General features: G+C 42.4%; 1 protein-coding gene across 1 annotated transcript in view; it reads left to right on the top strand.

The window, feature by feature from the left end:
- Window positions 1-20,421, top strand: part of fbn1 (fibrillin 1) — an 80,285-nt gene that overhangs the window by 35,358 nt on the left and 24,506 nt on the right. Inside the window, exons 19-45 of the mRNA XM_061813781.1 lie at window positions 123-248; window positions 334-459; window positions 553-672; window positions 1,980-2,117; window positions 2,197-2,247; window positions 2,327-2,452; window positions 2,534-2,761; window positions 4,008-4,133; window positions 4,950-5,078; window positions 7,029-7,154; window positions 7,603-7,728; window positions 8,256-8,378; window positions 8,769-8,894; window positions 9,259-9,384; window positions 14,525-14,647; window positions 14,777-14,899; window positions 14,999-15,124; window positions 16,465-16,587; window positions 16,675-16,797; window positions 16,886-17,053; window positions 17,612-17,680; window positions 17,759-17,884; window positions 19,337-19,459; window positions 19,616-19,774; window positions 19,865-19,936; window positions 20,039-20,164; window positions 20,248-20,370. Coding sequence (XP_061669765.1) covers window positions 123-248; window positions 334-459; window positions 553-672; window positions 1,980-2,117; window positions 2,197-2,247; window positions 2,327-2,452; window positions 2,534-2,761; window positions 4,008-4,133; window positions 4,950-5,078; window positions 7,029-7,154; window positions 7,603-7,728; window positions 8,256-8,378; window positions 8,769-8,894; window positions 9,259-9,384; window positions 14,525-14,647; window positions 14,777-14,899; window positions 14,999-15,124; window positions 16,465-16,587; window positions 16,675-16,797; window positions 16,886-17,053; window positions 17,612-17,680; window positions 17,759-17,884; window positions 19,337-19,459; window positions 19,616-19,774; window positions 19,865-19,936; window positions 20,039-20,164; window positions 20,248-20,370 — 3,381 coding nt within the window. The remainder of the gene's footprint in view (window positions 1-122; window positions 249-333; window positions 460-552; window positions 673-1,979; window positions 2,118-2,196; window positions 2,248-2,326; window positions 2,453-2,533; window positions 2,762-4,007; window positions 4,134-4,949; window positions 5,079-7,028; window positions 7,155-7,602; window positions 7,729-8,255; window positions 8,379-8,768; window positions 8,895-9,258; window positions 9,385-14,524; window positions 14,648-14,776; window positions 14,900-14,998; window positions 15,125-16,464; window positions 16,588-16,674; window positions 16,798-16,885; window positions 17,054-17,611; window positions 17,681-17,758; window positions 17,885-19,336; window positions 19,460-19,615; window positions 19,775-19,864; window positions 19,937-20,038; window positions 20,165-20,247; window positions 20,371-20,421) is intronic.

Raw genomic sequence — 20,421 nt, forward strand, 5'->3', positions numbered from 1 at the left:
TTTTGCCCATTAATCAAGTATATGTACGCTGGTCTTGATAACTAACGTGTTGTTTCGGAATCGTTGAGCCATACTATTACTATAAATCAACACTGACTCGTGGCTGTTTTTTGTCCTCCCAGATATTAACGAGTGCGCCCTTGACCCGGATCTTTGCCAGAACGGCGTTTGTGAGAACATGCTGAGAACGTACAAATGCACCTGCAATGAAGGCTTTGAGGTCGACCTGACTGGAAAAAACTGTATCGGTAGGTGCACTGACTTTTCACTAGGAAGACGATGCACATGAAATCCCAACGTGAATAATATCCTCATTCGTGTGTTTTTCCTCAGATATCGACGAATGTATGATAAACAGTCAGCTGTGTGATAACGGCCTGTGCAGAAACACCCCAGGAAGTTTCAGCTGTCAGTGCCCAAAAGGATTCACGTTAAATCCTGAAAAAGATGTCTGCGAAGGTCGGAGATGCGTTCTTTTTTCATTTGTACCAGCACGTTCACTACCACTGGGAAATGCGGGATCGATCATCCTGGTCGTGTTGTTTCTTGCAGATGTGGACGAATGTGTGTCAAGTCCCTGTGTGAACGCAGACTGCCTGAACAGCAAGGGGTCATTTGTCTGCTTGTGTTCAACGGGCAGTTTGCTGGACAGCTCTGGGCTCGAGTGTATTGGTAAGTGTACTTTTCGTTGGTTAGCACAAACCACTGATTTAAAAAAATTTAAAAAAGACTGGATAGCCGATACACATCAAGCTGTGTGTCGATTGGTTGAAGCCAGTTGGCCGCCATCTTGGTACTCCCAAAACGTGTTTTTCTCAAAGTTTGGCATGTAGAATTCAAACTGGTCGTGTGAGCTTGACATTTTTTCAGTTTTGGTAACATGAAGGATTTTTAATTCAACTTTGTAAGCCAAAAAAGGTTTAATACAAAGGAAAGACATATAACGCCACGACTACCAAGAAACCTTGCATATTCCATAGGGCCCGATTTCTGTGACATGTTAACTTTTCCCAAAATACGCTGTGAAGCACTATCATCATAACAAAAATTATGATATTTTTGGAAATAAGGACTCACAATGTGAAAATACATGCTAAACGCATTGTTCATTAATTGTCTCCGCGACGTCCGATTTCAGACGGAAAATTTAAACTTGTTTCCTCGCATTTGAAAATCAAATTCAATTTGCAGAGTTCTGTATTATGAAATTCATCAAAAAATTTCACAGAAAATGTGTTTTCTTGCTTATCCACTGACGAAGTTTGGGAAAATATTGACATCACTTTTTTTCGTGAAAAACAGTCGGCCTATAAAGGTGAAGTAGAGAGTGCGCAGTGAACAACAACAACCAGAAACGAAACTTTGTTCAAGTGAATTAAGCTCATCAGAAAATAAAAAAAAACCTTTACAAACAAACTTTAACAGTGTCAAAGTTAATCTTTCTAACTTACCTGTCTTCTCACAGCCACGAAACTGGCGATAAACGCATTTCATCGCTGTCGCTGCACAGGTCGGCATGGTTGTTTTGGGAGTATCAAGATGGCGGATGGCGACTTCAGTTTTGGTGGCCAATGAGCAATCCAGTCATTTTTCATTTAAATCAGTGGCACAAAGCCTTCAGGCTCCTGCTCGGGAGCAAAAAAAAAAAAAAAAAAAAAAAGCATGGAAAAGCCTACCAGAACTTCAGGCATTTATTTAGGGGTAATCTGAAAGCACTTTAAACAGTGGCAAGTGTGTGCTGACTCCCATTTAGCACGAGTTTGATTATGATCGGTAAATTGATTTGTACAGGTTTTTGGCTACATTAATGGTGGGAAAAGTTTTTAAATGATTTTGTCTGTCATTTTTTTTTTTTTACATCGCAAATTAAATTAGCTTGACTGTAATTTAAGTGAGTTGCAATTGCAGAGCAATCCACGCATTTCTCTGCATTTTTAATTATTCATTGACATTTTCCATTTGTTTGTTGACGGAATTAGAGACGACTAAAAGCACTTGCTGGCTGAAAATGATCAATGACCGCTGTGAAGTCAACATCAACGGGGCTACGCTCAAGTCTCACTGCTGTGCCACGCTTGGAGAGGCCTGGAACAGTCCTTGTTCCAAATGTGAAAAAGGTAAACCTGATTTAAAAAAAAAAAAAAAGTTTGCCTAGTTAAGTAAAACATCTAAAATTGCTTTGTGTGTCATTCTAAGATCCCATCTGTGGCAAGGGTCTCGCTAGAGTCCGAGGAAATGTGTGCGAAGGTAACTACTGCTTTGAGACTGGGTCCGTAATTCCACCAATGTGAAGAACTAGACCTCATGTAGCCGTTGTTTCTCTCAGACGTGGACGAGTGTCAAGTTTTTCCCGGAGTGTGCATCAACGGCAAGTGCGTCAACACACACGGCTCCTTTTTCTGTCAGTGTCCTCCCGGAATGACCGTCGACATCAGCGGTAGAACCTGCATCGGTGGGTATCGCGTTTTCAAACCTGATGTGTCTTTGAAAGCGTGCATGTCGGCTAACAAAATGGCTCCCCCGTGAATTCCAGACTTGCGCACAGAGCAGTGCTACCTAACACATGAGGATGAACGCTGCGGAGCGCCGATCTCAGGGAAACATCGTGTGGATGCTTGCTGTTGCTCAGTGGGAGTGGCCTGGGGCCCAGAGTGCGATGAATGCCCGGAGAAAGGGACTCCGGAATACTCTCAGCTCTGTCCCCGTGGTCCCGGCTTCTCCCACCGTGGTGACTTCATCAATGGAAGACCCTTCCTCAAAGGTAATGCTTTTATCAACAGTAGAGGCTGCGATGTTTACAACGGGCCTTTCCGATGGCGACCTTAAGCTCCGCCCCCCTTAGCCATGTCCCACAAGCTTCCAAAATGGCGACTGAACAGAACATGTTTGAAGTCGATTCTCTATCGCGTGTTCCAGATAATATTGAGGTATGTTTTTTGCCAAATGCGTCACACTTGTCCAAGAGAGTTCTACAGAGAGGTCTCAACTATTTCACGCAAGGATACGTACACGGAATTAAGATTTTGGACGGAGCAGGACGCAATGTCAGAGTTACAGCGAAACGTTGGCGGTCGATGCAAAAAAGTTTGACGCCTCACAAACGTCATAGTGAAATCCAATAGGATAAAATAGTGGAATCATACTGCGGATGTAAAGCAGGGTGAGTATTTTTTAGTTTGAAAGATCACGAGTAATATCATTGTAGTCTTTAGAAGTGAGTGGGAGTGTTCATTTGACTTGGCTCGTAATCGAACCCAGTGCTCTGTCTTAAAAGTCTGATGTGATACAAATAGGCAAATAGACGTATCCCTAAGTCGACTCTTCGGGATAAAACATTACACAGTTCATTCGCCAGGTCAGTGATACACTAACATAGTGAAAGTTGTTCTCCTGCAATGTATAATAATTCAGTCAAACTCAGAGAAGATACTTCTCCCTCACTTACCTTTGAACATACAGCCTTGTCTTTGTTGATATTGTCCACATTTAGATGTCCGTGCGGTCTTCCGCGAGCCTTAATCCATCGCAGACACTCCGTCAACTGTATTTTAGGCTTTGGAAAATGAATCAACCGGTGGGCCCCTGGTAACCTAGCAGGATATCTTTCATCAGAATTGCACGTTCCCCAAGCGCATCTGAGGACCATTTCCTTCGTCACATTAACTTTTCCAAGCGCACTCTACTGACAACCAGCATTCCTTGTGGGACAACGTGGCGAGAGGGGCCGTGTCAAGCCAGGGGTTAAGACAATGCGGCTATCTGAATGGCTATTATTGTACGAGTGATTGACAGGTCGGAAAGGTCCTTTGGCAAATTCATTGTTCCGTTACTGTCACATTATCATCCCAAAACGGGATTGTGCTGCCTTTTTTTTCCCCCCTCATATCTGTGTAGATTCTCACTCAAATATTGAAATAATAACTTAGACAATTGTGCTATTAAGCTCATGATATAAGCCAGGCTGCAGGCCTGTCTCTTACCCAACTTTGTCCCTTGACCCTTCTCAGATATAAACGAATGCAGGATGATAAACACCCTTTGCTCAAATGGGAAGTGCAGAAACACCATCGGGAGCTTCCGCTGTCGTTGCGATAATGGATACGCGTTGGATTCACATGAGAGGAACTGCACAGGTGAGTAATGACGATGGAATCACTTCATTGTTTTACTTGAAAAATGATCATCAAGGTGATCAATTAACAAGAAATATTCGGGAGCATTTGGTCCAAGAAAATATGCAGCGACCAGGGTCGCTTCAACTTGTTCCGTACCTCAGCTGACCGTTTAACTTACCTTAACCCTTCTTTGTAATTCTATACCATTTGGACTGCTGTATTGCATTGCAGTACCACGGGCATCATTTTCTGGACTAAGAAGTACAATCAGTCTAATATTATAATATTACACAGACAGAGACACGCGGAATTTATGTGTCAACAATAATCTGAAGAGAATTATTTTAAATCCTTCGACCTTCTTGTACTTAAAAGAGTCTGGCTGGTATTGTTCTGTTGCTGTTGGACCAGGCCTTCTGGTCCTTCTGGTCCTTCTGGTTAGTTGCATTATTACCCTGAAATGCAAAAACATCGTTTTGAGTTTAAATTTCTCCTTGAGGGATAATGAGCATAGAAAAATATAAAATCATTCTCACTATAATCACTGTGTTGAGGATCTTTTCTGACATTTGCTTCTTTTTTTTTTTTTTTTTTTTAAATTAATATCCAGACTTCTTGTATTTGCACGTCTCAACTCAACACAACTTTATTCATGGAGAGCTTTAAAGAAAAAAAAACCTGCTGCAGCAGAAACAAAATGCTGCACATAAGTAAAAGTCATTTTCTCATGACATTGCATTTATTAAATCTTATGTGTGTATTTCTGATGTATTCCGGCAAATTAGTAACTCTTTGCGTTTTTCCGTTTGTTCTGCCTTTTGTTCTTTCCCTTAGACATTGACGAGTGTCGCATCTCACCCGACTTGTGTGGGCAGGGCCGGTGTGTCAACACTCCCGGAGACTTTGAGTGCGAGTGTTTCGAAGGATATGAGAGCGGCTTTATGATGATGAAAAACTGCATGGGTGAGCGCTCAATCCTCCTCGCACACTTGCGTAATGTGATGCACGTGGCTTTACCTCTTTGTAGAATTTTCATTTTTTTTCCCCCCGTAACAATTTGGACATTCGAGGGAAACTTGATCTTCAGACCAAAGTTCCGAAAGCCTGGGACTCAAGATTTCATGTGTTGAGTGCAGGGGAATATTCAGTCATTTGGGGGCCCAAGACAAACCTGTGGAATGCAAAGGGTTTGAATATTAATATTTTTGGACAACTGAAAGTATGAATTTGAGGAAAAAAACTTTTCCCCCTGAACTAGATGTAGTCCTTCACGACGATTATTCTCTAACACTAACTGACCCAAATGCAGGACTACAAGACGAGGGCATGATGTTTGGCATAGTTTTATTCTAAGCTGAGGTCATACACGGTGTGTGCAGTCGCAGAAGGCAGAAGCACAAGTGGACGAGGCTATAAGCAAAATCCAAAAACATGAAGCGAGGTCTAATGGCTAGGAGGCAAACTTGCAAACAAGTTGGCAACGAACTGGCAAATGCCAGTGATAAAACTCCAACTTAAATATTTGGTCTAAATCACCTTGGCTCATGCGAAACAGCTGTGACCGTTGACAGGTCTCAGAGATGAGACCGCCCAAAGCGGTGGCCAGGCCATGGCCCTCTTGGCCGTGGTCCATTCTTGCTCATGACACTAACAGCAACTGCTGGAAGTGGGAAGAGCATCTGGCTCTTCCAGTTGTCGGTTATGCACGTTTGTTTAGTGTCACTGTGAAGAAGTTGAAACCTTTAGTAGTTTTGATAAGAACTGTTTGTGGTCCTCTTCACTGCTCCACAGGGGACAACTCCACTGACGTGCAGTAAGGACATGGAATAGTCCAGGGGTGTCAAACTAATTTTTCTCGCGGGCCACATTGTTGTTCCGGTTTCCCTCAGAGGGCCGTTATGACTGTGGAACAAAAATATTTAATCATCTCATCACATTTACGTCCTCAATTCATGAACTAGTTTTGGAACCGGAAATCAAGGGTAATGTGTTTTTCAACGATTCACGTTTAGTAACACAAAAATGCTTGTAATATCTCAACTTTATCATTTATGATATATGACAATTTGAAATTTTGGTACAGATTTCCACAAGAATCATGGAAATTGACACTCTAGATTTGGCTTCGCGGGCCCCATCAAATCATGTGGCGGGCCAGATCTGACCCCCGGGCCTTGAGTTTGACACCTGAGTTTGACAATAGTCCATTGCGTGAGGACCGAGAGATGATAGATTCAGCATTTTGTGTTTTCAAGCGTGACTTTGCTTGAAATGCTTCAAATCGAAGAAAACATTATTAATCATTTATGAATGAGACGTTAACTCGGACCCTGGAAGTCTCGGGGGCCCCAGGCAGTTGCTTGTGTTTGCCTCGTGGTATTTCAACCCCGCGCGCTCGTAACATGTCAGACGTGGAGCGTCCCGTTTATACGGCTGATGTAATCTTAATGTAAACCTCCGTGTGGCACGGAGCCCGTGCAGCCCGTCACGCAATTGTTCATAAAGATAATTGCCCTTGATTGCGCACTAGAACTCGATGCCTATGTTGCGCACGGGCGCTGCCGTAAAAATGAATTTACGTTCAGCTTCCAGTCTTTCCATCTGAGAAAATACTTATTGCTTTATTTCTGTTGTGAATTACATTTGGCCAACCTGATTAAAATTCTTGAGAGCTCACAACATGGTGAGCGTCAGTGCTTTTGTTGGCTTCGAATGTGAGCCTACGATTGGCAACGAGATCCAAAAAGAAAGAAGGTTGAGTTAACAAAGGAAGCCAGATAATGATTTATGCCTCCTTTAATGAATGACTTTATTTGAACAAGTCATTCCTAGTCACTAAGGTCACATGGAGTCAGACGTGTTTTTTTTTCACATGTTCTACAGTATTGCCAAGTCTTTCTTGTTCCCCATCAGACATCGATGAGTGTGAACGCAATCCGCTGCTGTGCCGGGGAGGCGAGTGCGTCAACAGCGAAGGCAGCTTCCAGTGCGTGTGCCCCGTGGGACACGAAGTTGCTCCCGATAGCTCGGCCTGCCTAGGTGAGTGATGAGCTTGTCAGAACGAGGAGTTGGGTGGACCGCTTAAAACCTTTTTCATTTGAGCTTTCATCCATTCCTCTGGCAACTATAATTCCCGTTTTGGCTCTCTGGCAATAAACAAAGGTGTGGATAGCTGATGACTGGTGAAAGTTCGTCATTAATTGGACAGTTACGCTGACAAGGGATGGCTCCATTCCATTCTTTTCCCTCTACGTTTTGTGAGCTCCTTGGGGCTCAGTCGATGGTCCCAGTTTGTGAGTCACGTATTTATATGCTAGTGTGCGCATGGGAACCATTGATTTCACAATCACAACAACAAAAAGACGGACAAGATGTTTTTTTAACCATTTTTTTCGTGTGGTGTGTGTTGATCACTGAATAAAATCCATGTCTTTTCCTTGCCCTTTTTGAGTTGGTTAAAATTGTTTTTCATTTTTCTCTCTCACAGACATCAATGAATGCGAGTTGAGCGACAGGCTGTGCAGGCACGGCCAATGTGTCAATATGGTTGGACGCTACCAGTGTGCCTGCGACACGGGCTACAAATCTACCGAGAACAGGCTGGACTGTGTGGGTGCGTGCTCATTTATATGACTTACAGCTAAGTACCGTCATTTCCGGCCCATAAGCCGTGACTTTTTTCCACACGCTTTCAACCCTGCGGCTTATGCGGTGATGCGGCTAATTTGTGCATTTTTTTTTTTTTTCTACTGGCCGCAAGGCGTCACTCGAAAAGGTAAGAGTGAGACCGGTGGAATATATATGTGCCGAGGAAGTGACTTTTACCGGTCCGGCCATGTTAGCGCTGCGCTAGCGTGTTACTTTTTTTTTAACCGGCCCTGTTCGGGTGGCGGTAGCGTTAGCGTGGCGGCGTTAGCGTTAAACTCTCTATGTACCATCTTTGTAAACATCTCACGTTGGTTTTACACGGCTGCGGCATATGTATGTACCTTTACAAATGTAGTGGGTCAGGCTTATAACCAGGTGCGCTCTGTAGGCCGGGAATTACGCTACTCCATATTGATAATGCTAACTAGCAGTATGTTTTATATATATATATATTCATGTTTTTTTTTTTTGTCTCGTTTTTGTTCCACTCAGACATTGACGAATGCACCATTGAGAACGGAGGGTGCGAAACCTTTTGCACAAATTCGGATGGCAGTTATGAGTGTAGCTGCCATAGCGGCTACGCGCTGATGCCCGATCTGAGAAGCTGCACAGGTAAAATTCGACTTTGTCATACTTTCCTTTTCATGAACAAAACAGTTATAAACGTTTGAAATTGTTTTTTTCCCTTGCTAATAAAATCTAATTGCTATACATTGTACAAAAGGGGGTTGTACAAACAACATGTACAGTCACGAAACAAATATTTTTTGCTACCCTGATGAGTTTTGAGTGCGTCATTTGCTGCATATAGTCATACATTCCCTCTGTTGAAGTGGGCTTACTGATTCGCAACCAGATGTGTGTTGTTATTATTAAATTCTGTACTCCTGAAAATATATTTATTGAAGACGTTTTTACCGCGGTTTGTTTGTGTCAATGTTAAATCAAGGTAAACATCGAGGAATGCTGCACAATACAGATGATTGCCATTTTTCTTTTCAGATATTGATGAGTGCGAGGAGAGCCCAGACATTTGTGACGGCGGCCAGTGCACCAACACGCCGGGGACGTACCAGTGTCTCTGCTTCGATGGCTTCATGTCATCCGAGGACATGAAGACCTGCCTGGGTAACGGATGTTGTTTTATGCGCAAAACAAAGGAGCTTGACACTTAATTATTTCAGAGGGGAAAACTTGGGATCTTTTTAAAAAGTTATCCAAAGGATGTGTCATGAGAATAGGCTTTTATGACTCAGCGTGGGTGAGCAAGCATTGAGTAATATTCTTGTAGATGATATCAAAGTGAACGTTGTGGTAGAGAAGAATGTGTGACATTTAGATGCCTGTTTCCTATGAGAGAGAAAACAAAAAGTCCAAAACAATGCCCGGGGCGCTAATGAATGGGTCATCACAAGTCCCCATTGTTGCCGCTTATTAAAACGAAACACATGCTTTTTCTTAATTTCACTATTTGTCTTTGTTTCCTCGTAAGATGTGGATGAGTGTGAGCTCAACCCCAACATCTGTCTGAATGGGAACTGCGAGAACACCAAGGGATCCTTCATCTGTCACTGTGATCTGGGATACTCTGTACGCAAAGGAACCACTGGCTGCACGGGTGAGCAACACCATCGCGCCTCGGCGTGTTTTCCTGTCCTGTAGTACACCATCGCCAAAACAACAAGAAGTGAGCTGTTCTCAGGTTTGGAATCTCCACATAAAGAGCCCAGTGATGAATTCTTTATTTAGAAGAAGCCGATTGCAACAAAGAGAGAAAATGGCTGACAATGAAGAAGTGTGAGGATATTTTGAGAGGCTGATGGAAAAAAATCGATTGCCCCATTGACCAACTGCGCAAGAGCGATAAGTTAGTCTGCATGCCTTGCGTACTAGCCACAGGAACATATGGAAGTATAAATATATATTGAAGTATTTTTGTGTATGGCTTGGCATCAGCTGGGTCTAATTCATGCTTAGAACATGCAATTTTTTGTGTGCATATGTGTGAAAGCTTATTTGATTAGCTGTGATTGGTGCTGATTGGCTTATGTGACCTTGCGAATAAGTTATGAATTAACGGAAAACCAGTGGCCAACAGTCAGCCGCTCATAAAAAAAATAGTTGCAGAACCCGGCGAACTGCGTCACAGTTAAGTCAGTTTCTGCCTTGTCGCTCAGTATCTGCCGGGTCCAGGATTACGACTGTTTGATGTTGTCATACCGTCAGGAACAAATTGTTTTATTTTGGTCGCTAGCCAACGCGAGCTTGTTCTTGGTTATGAAAGTCAACAAAATGTGACATGTAAGTTTGTTTTCTTCTTAGTATGAGCACTGTGTAAGAATGAAACAATTTAGTTACATTTTCTGTGTGCTAGGTTGTGTCCTATATTTCAAACAACATACACTAATTGTCAGTAAAAATATCTTACAGTACAAGTGCGCAAACTCCACAGAGGTGGGGCTGCAATTTGAACTCTGGTCCTCAGAACTGTGAGGCAGACGCTCTAAACAGTCGACGACCGTGCCTCTGCCTGTAAACTAATGGAAGTAAATGTACTTCATGACTTCATGAAGCAACAATTTACAAAGTTAATGCAAAAAAGTTCCACCGAAGATGCAAACAGTTATATTTTTCGTTACTTTTCATTCGCTGATTTGACAAGGTTAGCAAAGGTCACATAAAAGCCAAGTTCAAAGCGCATACTTGAAAAATGAAGTTTTTCCAAGTGATCAAAATGGGCATTTATTCTGTAAATGACAATAAGCATTCATAATTACTTTTATACTTAAATCCATCTGGGTCTGTATTCTTTGTAGTATTTTTACCCAATTTCAGGAGTCAAAACAAAATTTGTACCTTTAAAGGTCATTTTCTTTCTTACAAGATGACATTTGTACTTCTACTTAAAGTACACACTTTTGCCACCTCTTCCTGACAATGTAAGAATCCGAGTGAAAATGAGGAAGTGGGGGTGGAGTTGTTTTTGGTTTGCTTGAACAGCAGGTGTAGCGGTGAAGAATTTCTGGCTAACAAGAAGTAATTCTCGCATTACTCACCATCATCTGAGTGCACATTGACGATCTAACACGCGTATTCGTGCACACAAACACAAGTACACAAATGCGCCGCGCACGCACTTAATGACATCATCAACGGGAGCAGCGATTCACTCATTCAAGTGCACATATCTCATTGCACCGTTGTTTATATCTCTGTTGCTCTTTCATTAAGGTGAGTTAAACATTACGTTATCGTTGGAAGAACTCTGCAACGTGTAATCACCCGAGACGGCTCCAGAACACATAAATACAAATGCCCATCCGGCCCGGTACAGTTTAAAGCCGCTGCTCGTCTAGTCTGAGTGAAGTCTGATTTACAATGAATCTTAAAAGGCTGCTGGAGAGGACGAAGTTGACGGCTTGGATTGCGATCTGATCCCGGGCCCCGTCTCGCTAAAACGAGTCAGACGCACACTCAGCAGCAGCGCGTCTACCTTCAGACACAAATAAACAAACTGTCTGATATGCGATTAAAACGAGTGATATACACACGCTTGCTTTCAAGAACCTCTTTAAGATATCCAACGCAGCCACGTCTGCCTCACAGTTTGGGAATTTAAGATTTGGAATATCGTGACGCTAGTTTCCTTCAAATGGGTGTTTGCAAAGAAAACCTGATAAGGACTTCAGAAGCAAATGCACAGGAATTAAAAAAGACACATTTTCATTAAAGTAACACTCCAACCAGTGACCGCGATTTTCACTCCCACAATTACATAAGCATGATTTTGTGCATTTTTTTGTGTAATATTTAAAATGTGGGCCCTGCTGAATATGAAAACTGCTTCCTTTCCAGCAACCTAGTCAGCCAGCCACCAAGGGGAAAATATGCAGTAAAAGCATAACTGAGCACCAGCACCGCGCTGTGCGGCCAACTTCAAAATAAAAGCTTACAATGGCATTGATCTCCAATGTAGTAATAAATGAAGCTTTTACTTTGAAGGTGGCCCTCTCGATACTTTGGCGGAGAGGTGCCTGTCATGGTAGGAGATCATCATCAATAAAATAAAAAATAAAAAACTCTATATATTGACGGGGACTTTCAGATGAAAAGTCAGTGCTTATACAATATATTTATTTGTATCGTTAGTTTTTTTCCCCGTTAAGTTCCAATTCGCGATTGCAGTTTGTAATAGCATACTTACTCAATGATCTGTTTTAATAAAGTAGAATTTGCATTTTGATCAAGTAGAATTTAGGATCACTTATTCTTGTTTAAAGATTAATTTTGCACTGAAAACCTACATATTGCTTCTTGAAAAAAAAAAAGTTTTTTTTTCTCTAACATGAGGAAAAATCGTGATTGCAGCATTGATCAAAAGAATCGGGATTATTATTTTGGCTGTACTTCTGCAGCCCTAACTTAAACCCTAACATCTTTGTGAAATTATGACCCCCTCACTAAAAAAAAAAATATATATATATATATAAAGAGAGAGAGAGAGAGATTTTTTCAAAGACATAGTATGTCACGCCTACAACATGATGTAGTTGATACTGTTCTTCTTCTTCTTCTTTACCAGGACTCTTTGAATGCTGCAAAAAAATTGCAGTCCCTTCAAACAGTCCACTTAATGATTGGAGAGGAATATTTTTTTCCAAAATAAAAGCAGGCAACAATGACAATGACGAATCATCTTCATTACTTTGGGCGTTAGAGTGCATCCATTACAGGCATGAAGTTACCATACAGTGTATATTTTTGTGAGTTATGCAAATAGATGTCAGATGCCACTTGACTGTCATTATAAGTATGCCAATCAATAATCTTGTCATATCGCGTAGAAGTCGCGGTGGTTTCGATAAAAACGTCTGGTCCTGACGTAGATGGTAGCGTCGCTTAGTCACCACCCCCCAATCGTCCCCAATTGTCCTCTGTCGTGCGCGAATGAGGATTACAGACATCTGGTCAAGATGTTGATGACGTTCATGCCATGACAATGTGTCAGCCGTATCCCACAGTACGGAAAACCACAGGGCAGTGTCGGTGACTTTGTTCATTTGTTGTATTTACGGCTGTTTAGGAGTTGATTGAAATGTTTACATGGGTGGAGATGTCCTGTTGCTGCTCTACAAACTGGGTGGTATCTGAGCTGTTGTGGAGAAGAGAAAGATGATGTGTCAAACCGGCTGACTTTTCCTCCGCAGGTGTTACTGCAGTCCCGTAATAGCAAACATTGTTACTTTCAGACAGGATGTGAAGCTGGCACAGAACACCTGGCAGATTTCACTTTGTTGCCCATCATCTGTCAAACATTTGCCCAGTTTAATGGAACCTCATCCCCTGACACCAGCTGTGGCCGTGGCACACACTTCTTGCCTTGTTTGTGTTTTATATTTCCCACACGAGAGTGGGTTCCTGTTTAATGTGCTGTCTGACATCAAAGCTTTGATGAAAATTATATTTAATTCCTTCTGTGATCCAGGCAGATTTATTTGCTCCCAGCCCTCATATTAACCCCATCATCAAATGCAGTGTAAATACGCCATGCCCCGTCTTAGGGGAGACTGTAAACCAGTAGAGCTGATCTCTAATTGACACTGGGTTGAATTACTACCTTCCAAAAGTTTGCCTCATAAGTACTAACATCTTTGAGTTCAAAAACAAAGATGCCCTCAATGTACAGTCACACACGCACTCACAGACTTCAGTCCAAATAAAAAAAAAAAAAAGAGGTCACGCCGTATCACCGATGACAAAACTGCATTTCCATCTGTCTGGGTCATTTCAGCTCCCCGCAGCAATTGGCGCTGGCCTCTCCCAGAGCATTTCTTTCAAGCGGACTGTTTGAAATGCAGCATTACGCAGGTCGGCGCTCACCTTTACAGCCAACGACCACGCACTCGGAGCGTGTGAAATCACACAAAGGAGGGCTTTCACGGAGAGACACGTCAACGAACAGCGAGCGCGCTCTGTTCCAGCGAACGTGCAATTGAGCGCCCACCATTTGGGATCTTAAATTCAGGAAACTCTAACGTTGAACAAAGCATGCTCTTGGACACTCTAAAAGTTTTCCCACATGAAATAATAGAAAAAGAAATCTGTCGCAGGATGAGATTTTTTTTTCTTTCTTTTTTTTTTTTTTAACCTGAGACAGGGAATGCTTTAATTAACATTGAAAGGCCATCCATGAAAACTAAAAATAAATATGGCTTCTCCATTTCACACACCACAAAGAAAAGTGTTGTCAACAACCCTGCCAAGTTTGTAGGATAAGAAAAGACAAGCCCATTATATAGAATGAGGCTACAAATTCCGGAAGACCTTCCAGCCACACACTGGCTGTCGAGTCTTTTAATAAATGTTTTCAAATCGGGCTCGTGGTATTTTTAAACTCCCGTGAAGGAACATTTGTAGTTGAAGGAACGTTTTTAGTCGTGTGTTTCCACTGTACAGATGGGCTCAGATTTAATTGAGGCTTATTGTTCACTTGGCTTCTTGGCTGCAAACGCAGAAAGGTGTTTTCGTAGCAGTGATCATGAAAACGTTTTACTGTCTTCATCCTTTAAAGGTCGTCACTGCTTGGATGAAGGAAGTCAGCCAAAAGGTTTTACTTCTGTCTGCAGTTTCCCCTCTTCTGCTTGAATGCAAACAAAATTCCACTGAGATCTATAGCATGAAAACACCCACGGAAATTAAACGTCATTTCAAATCGTTGAGCCGTAACGTTAAAAACGTATTTGTCCTCTCTTCGACAGATATCAACGAGTGTGAAATTGGAGCACACAACTGTGACAGACACGCAACTTGCACTAATACAGCAGGTAGCTTCAAATGCCACTGTGCTCCTGGCTGGATTGGTGACGGCATCAAATGCACAGGTAACACAAAAGTTACACACTTGTTTCATAAAAAAAAAAAAAAAAAATGGGGGTTCTCCCTCTTGATGCAATTCCATAATATATTTACTGTGCATAAATCTGAATGTCATGCGATGTTTTCATGTTAAGACTTGGATGAGTGCTCCAATGGGACTCACATGTGCAGCAACAACGCCGAATGTCTCAACACCATGGGCTCATATCGATGTGCATGCAAGGATGGATTTTCTGGGGACGGCTTCTTCTGCTCAGGTCACACATGCGAGCCAGAAGCCCGACTCACATTTAACACGTGATGCATTGTTGTCGTGTGTTCTTAGACTGTCTGTTTTGCGTGACTTACATCTGCAGACAGCGATGAGTGCGCAGAGAATGGTAACCTGTGTGAGAGCGGCCACTGTCTCAACATGCCCGGTGGTTACCGCTGCGAGTGTGACATGGGCTTCATCCCCACCGCCGACGGCAAGGCCTGCGAGGGTAAGACAAGATCCAGACGGTCCCGGTTTCGGCGTGAATTGGTCACTTGTTTCTCCGCTTGGAAGAGAAATCCAGCGAAACAGATGATGTATTCAAACGGGACTCACGAGCTACTGGAGTGGGGCATGATAAGTCATGCACAAAATTAATAGATTTGTTTTGATTGATTCAATTGGAGAAGCAGAAAAAAAGTAACCTACTTAGAAAAACGAGACGAAAAGGTTAGTTTATCATTCTATCATACAATTGCTGAGTCAGTAAACGCTCGATCAACTCGCGACAAAGGATTCTTAAACATGTGGCTGGTGTGTGACCATTTTGTTTGATTATTTCACACGACGCCAAAACAGCAAATTATCAATGTAAACAGTGACGGAAATGTTGTCAGGAGGATACTAATTCCCAAAATATGTGGGGAAAGGGAGGGCATCTGGTCACCTTATGTTGACTCTTGATAGTTCATGGCCGTGATTAGGACATAAACATCTAATATTCAAACTATTGAGTTAGCAGTTGCTTGCATGTAGACAACAATTGTTGTGTGATGAGCACAATAAAAAGAGGGAGCAGATGGCTGTGATTCATACCTTGGGCAAGAATTTTCAGGATCCACCGGTAATTGAATGAGCAGACTGACGTCATTGTGCGATTGTGTCAGACACGCTGAGATAAACTTTCCTGCCTCGCAACGCAAGGAAAAGGACAAGGACAGTGTATGAAATCTTCGGCAAACGGAAAAGTTCCAGGACTGGTGTCACAAGCGGTATAGTTCAAACCCAAACTGTGAGTTTTTCTTTTCACTGCGGGACACAGCATCAAGCCGCACGTCGACACGGCAACGCGTCCGCTGAGCATCTGACAGTTCCCGGCCAAGAAGAAGCTGACCGGGCTGGGGCAACCTCTCTACTCGCCCAACCTTGCTCTGAGTTTTTCGTGTCGTCCTCCCTCTTTTTCTCATGCTCATGGACTCATCTAAGTGAACTGTTTTGAAGATGCGCTGGGGAAGTGGATTAGTTGGAAAGGGAAAATTTATAATTTGTTGTTTGGAATTGAATGAGATCTTTTGTTACCTCAGTCTTGGAACTTTTCCGGTATATCTCATTTATATTCACATCAGTTTTGTTTTGCAATTTTTCCTTTGCCCCTGAAGTGTCAGTATGCAGAAGACATGAGAGAGGCCTTCACTTCCTATTCCAACCTGACAGTTTTCCACCCAAGATCCCAAAATCCACAAACCCCCCCCCACAGACTTGGGCCTCCTCTCCTCTACCTCTCTCTTGCAACTACCTTGTCATCATTTTCATTCCTCCTCTGCTTGTCTACTGCTGCCTATTTCACAGACATAGATGAATGTACCTTCGCTGACATCTGCGTTAATGGACGGTGCAAGAACATTCCGGGCCTTTTCAGATGTGAATGCAACATCGGTTATGAGCTGGACAGGAGTGGGGGGAACTGCACAGGTATGATAATCGTTAAAATAACGACATGCATGTATTTCATGTGGAAATTACACTTTTACAGATAAATGTTTGCATTCTCTTCTTCAGATATCAATGAATGTGCGGATCCAACCATTTGCATTAATGGAATTTGTGTTAATATCCCTGGAAGCTACCATTGTAACTGCCCCGATGACTTTGAGCTTAACCCCACCCGGGTGGGATGCGTAGGTGAGATGCAAAAGGTCCTTTACACGTTAATGACTATTTTCTGACAGTACACTGATTTGTATACGTACTTTTTGGGGGGCGCAAACAGACACTCGCTCTGGAAGCTGCTTCCTGGATGTGCGCCCTCGGGGAGACGCATCGGAGAACTTGGACTGCTCCAATGAGATTGGAGTCGGTGTTTCTAAGGCGTCTTGCTGCTGTTCTCTAGGCCACGCTTGGGGAAATCCGTGCGAATTATGCCCGCCTCTCAACTCAAGTGAGTCAACAAGTCCTTTCTTTGACATGACTATCATTATACCTGTCACTTGATATTGCCAACTGCGGATATTCTGATGTCATTAGAGCTTTGCAGTAGCATGTGGCATTGCAGCGAGGATGTCATCCCCCATTATCCTGAAAAATTGAACGCATTAGGCATCGGGCTGGTCAGGGACAGTTAGCTCTTTTGTATGACACACAGGAAATGGACAAATTTGTTCATTAAAACCCTTAAATCGGTTGAAGTCATTTCCTTTTGTTATTACTGGATGAATGTCATTCAGTGCTCTGCCAACATTCAATCTTCTGACTGACTCCTCAAGATTTGTGTGTGTGTGTGTGTGTGTGTTAATCGTAATTGGTGGGACTGACAAAAACGAGAGGTTTTTTTTGCATCGTGTGTGAAAATTGTACGTTGATGCTCTGTAACCTAATCAAAAATGTTTTCTTCACAAGACACAAGTATTTTTTTTTTACTATAAAACTAAACTAAAACTCTGCCAGATGACCCCCGTGTCTGTTTGTTGATGTTTTTATTGTCATTGGGCCCCCGCAGGCGAGTATAAGGTCCTGTGTCCAGGTGGCGAAGGCTTCAGACCGAACCCCATCACGGTCATTTTGGAAGGTCAGTTAAGAACGTTGGAGTTAGAATGACTCCAGCAAAGAAATCACACCGTCATTGAGATTTTTCTTCTCTTGACAGACATCAATGAGTGTCAGGAACTGCCTGGCCTGTGTCAGGGAGGAGAGTGCATCAACACCTTTGGGAGCTTTCAGTGTGAATGTCCAAGAGGTTTCACACTCAACCAAGACACGAGAGTCTGCGAAGGTAACAAATGAGCATGCACCAAACGCAAAATCAAGTCAATGGAGTCGACGCATCTCCTCAATCACTACTTTCTGTAAATTAGAACAAAAACAACACACCATCTCGCTTGAGTTACCATTGTTCAAGTATGTACTATATCTTATATTGTTGCCATATACAGTTGTGCACCAACATCAATACAAAATCCCCCAAAATCATGTTGAAATGCTTGTTGAATTAACTTAAAATAAAAAAAAACCTTAGATGCTGTGATTGATTAAAATAGTAGGACATGGCCTCAGGCACCAGCACATGACACGCAGAAAAAAATGAAACAACTGTGGTTACATTCCAAGTTCTTTTTCAAAGGTCTTAGGGCCACGAGTGACGTAAAACGATATTCTGACTTAAGCCGTGTGAGTCAGAAATTAATCTGCACGCAAACACGTTCGTGGCTGACTAATTCCTGACCTAACCCTAAATACATTACAGTAAATCATCTTTGGTTAAATGCATATGACCCAAGTAATTAAAAAAAAAAAAAAAACTTTCATTCCTGAGGCGACAAAGTGCTGCACAGAGTTACGGTAGAAGCAGAGGGTTCAAGAAAGTTAGGTTAGCTCACAAGATGTTTTCAACATTTAATAATCTGTACAAATAACAGCCGAAATGTGGACAGACCAATAGTATTGATTTGTGGGCAGAAAAAAAAGAACGCATGCTACAACAGCTTAAAAAAAAACAAAACACTGATTTCGCTTTTACATGTAAGCAAGCTCAAATGAACATGGAGGGAATGATGAAGGAACCCAACTGTAGTCATAATGACACTTTCATGATAACGTATTATTGGAAGAATTCATGACCACAAGATTAAAGAATGGAAATGTTATCTTTGAGTCATATTGGGTTCCTTTGAAATGAGTTTTTAAAAGCGTCAAGGGTGTTGTTATCATCATTACATGCGTTGTAAAAGTTTGGACTGCGTTAGGCGGAAGAGATTTTGGTTTGTTCAGGGGGGTTAGCCTCGAGTTAATAAATCCACTGGCAGCTACGGGGAGAACGTTACAAAGGTGTGGCAATCGGGTTTGTTTCTTCAACTTTTAATTTTCGTTTTCTGCCCGTGCCGACTTGCAAATGATCCGATTTCACTCGGCCCTCTCTGGATCCACAAATGTCTTTCACGAATACAAAATCATTTTCCTCGACTTTTATTCCCCGAAATGCTGCCTGCGCAGTCTTTCTGCTAAGCCAGGCTAACCGTCTTAAAAATGGAAGACAGATGTGCCATAGCTTTGAAATCAATCTTACCTCACACCAGAAAATGAGTAAAGAATAAGGAAGCAAATACATCTTTGTTTTATTCGACTGTGTAAAATTGTGAACTTAAAAGGTAGAGTGTCAAAAATCGTGCCATAAAATGGTTATTTTGTCTAGTACTTAATATGAATCCAATGATCTTTTTGCCCACAGATATCAACGAGTGTGAGCGTCCAGGAATTTGTGGGCCAGGCAACTGCTACAACACCATCGGAAACTACACCTGCATCTGCCCCGTGGACTACATGCAAGTCAACGGAGGCAACAATTGCATGGGTACGTGTGAATCCTGCACGTATGAAATGTATTTCACGTCATTTTAAGGTCCACGTCTTTAACATCTGTACTCAGTATCAAAGTCTTAAGCCCAATAGACTTGTCTTAAATCCTCTTTCAACAATCAGTTTTTAACTATTTTGTCATCCCTTCCAGATATGAGGAAGAGCTACTGCTTCAGGAACTTTTATTCAGACAACAGAACGTGCGACGGAGAGCTAACCTTCAACATGACCAAAAAGAAGTGCTGCTGCGCCTACAACATTGGTCGCGCATGGCATAAACCCTGTGAGGAGTGTCCAGTGCCCAGCAGCGGTGAGTTCCCATCGACTCACAATCGTGATTGCAGAAAAAAAAAAAAAAAAAAAAAATGGGTGAAAATAAAGTGAGCTCTTCTCCACGCAGATGAGTTCGCCATCCTGTGCGGCAGCGAGAGACCGGGATATTATATCGACATAACCACCGGACGAGTTATTGGTAATAATAGCTAGATAACTACGTGGAACTTTGACCCGAAACTCCTTGCTGCAAACGTTTTGTGTGTTAAATATCGTGTGTTTATCCTGCTCCTTGCACTAGATATTGACGAGTGCAGGGAAATCCCAGGCGTGTGTGAGAACGGAGTGTGCATCAACTTGGTCGGCAGCTTCAGGTGCGAGTGCCCCATCGGCTTCATCTACAATGACAAGCTGCTAATTTGTGAAGGTACGACATTGAGTGACTTTCCAAATTCTGCTGGACTGTATCTACCAACTGAAGTGATTGACAAATCCTCCTCTTTTTGCTAGATATCGATGAGTGTCAGAATGGGCCCGTGTGCCAGCAGAATGCGGCCTGTTTGAACATGCCTGGAAGCTACCGCTGCGAGTGCAAAGATGGGTATCGACTCACCCCATCAGGACAATGCCTAGGTACAGTACATCCTTCAATTACGCAAACATGTTTAATGTTTTGATAACGCT

Source organism: Syngnathoides biaculeatus, chromosome 3 (assembly GCF_019802595.1).
Source record: "Syngnathoides biaculeatus isolate LvHL_M chromosome 3, ASM1980259v1, whole genome shotgun sequence".
NCBI lineage: Eukaryota > Metazoa > Chordata > Actinopteri > Syngnathiformes > Syngnathidae > Syngnathoides > Syngnathoides biaculeatus.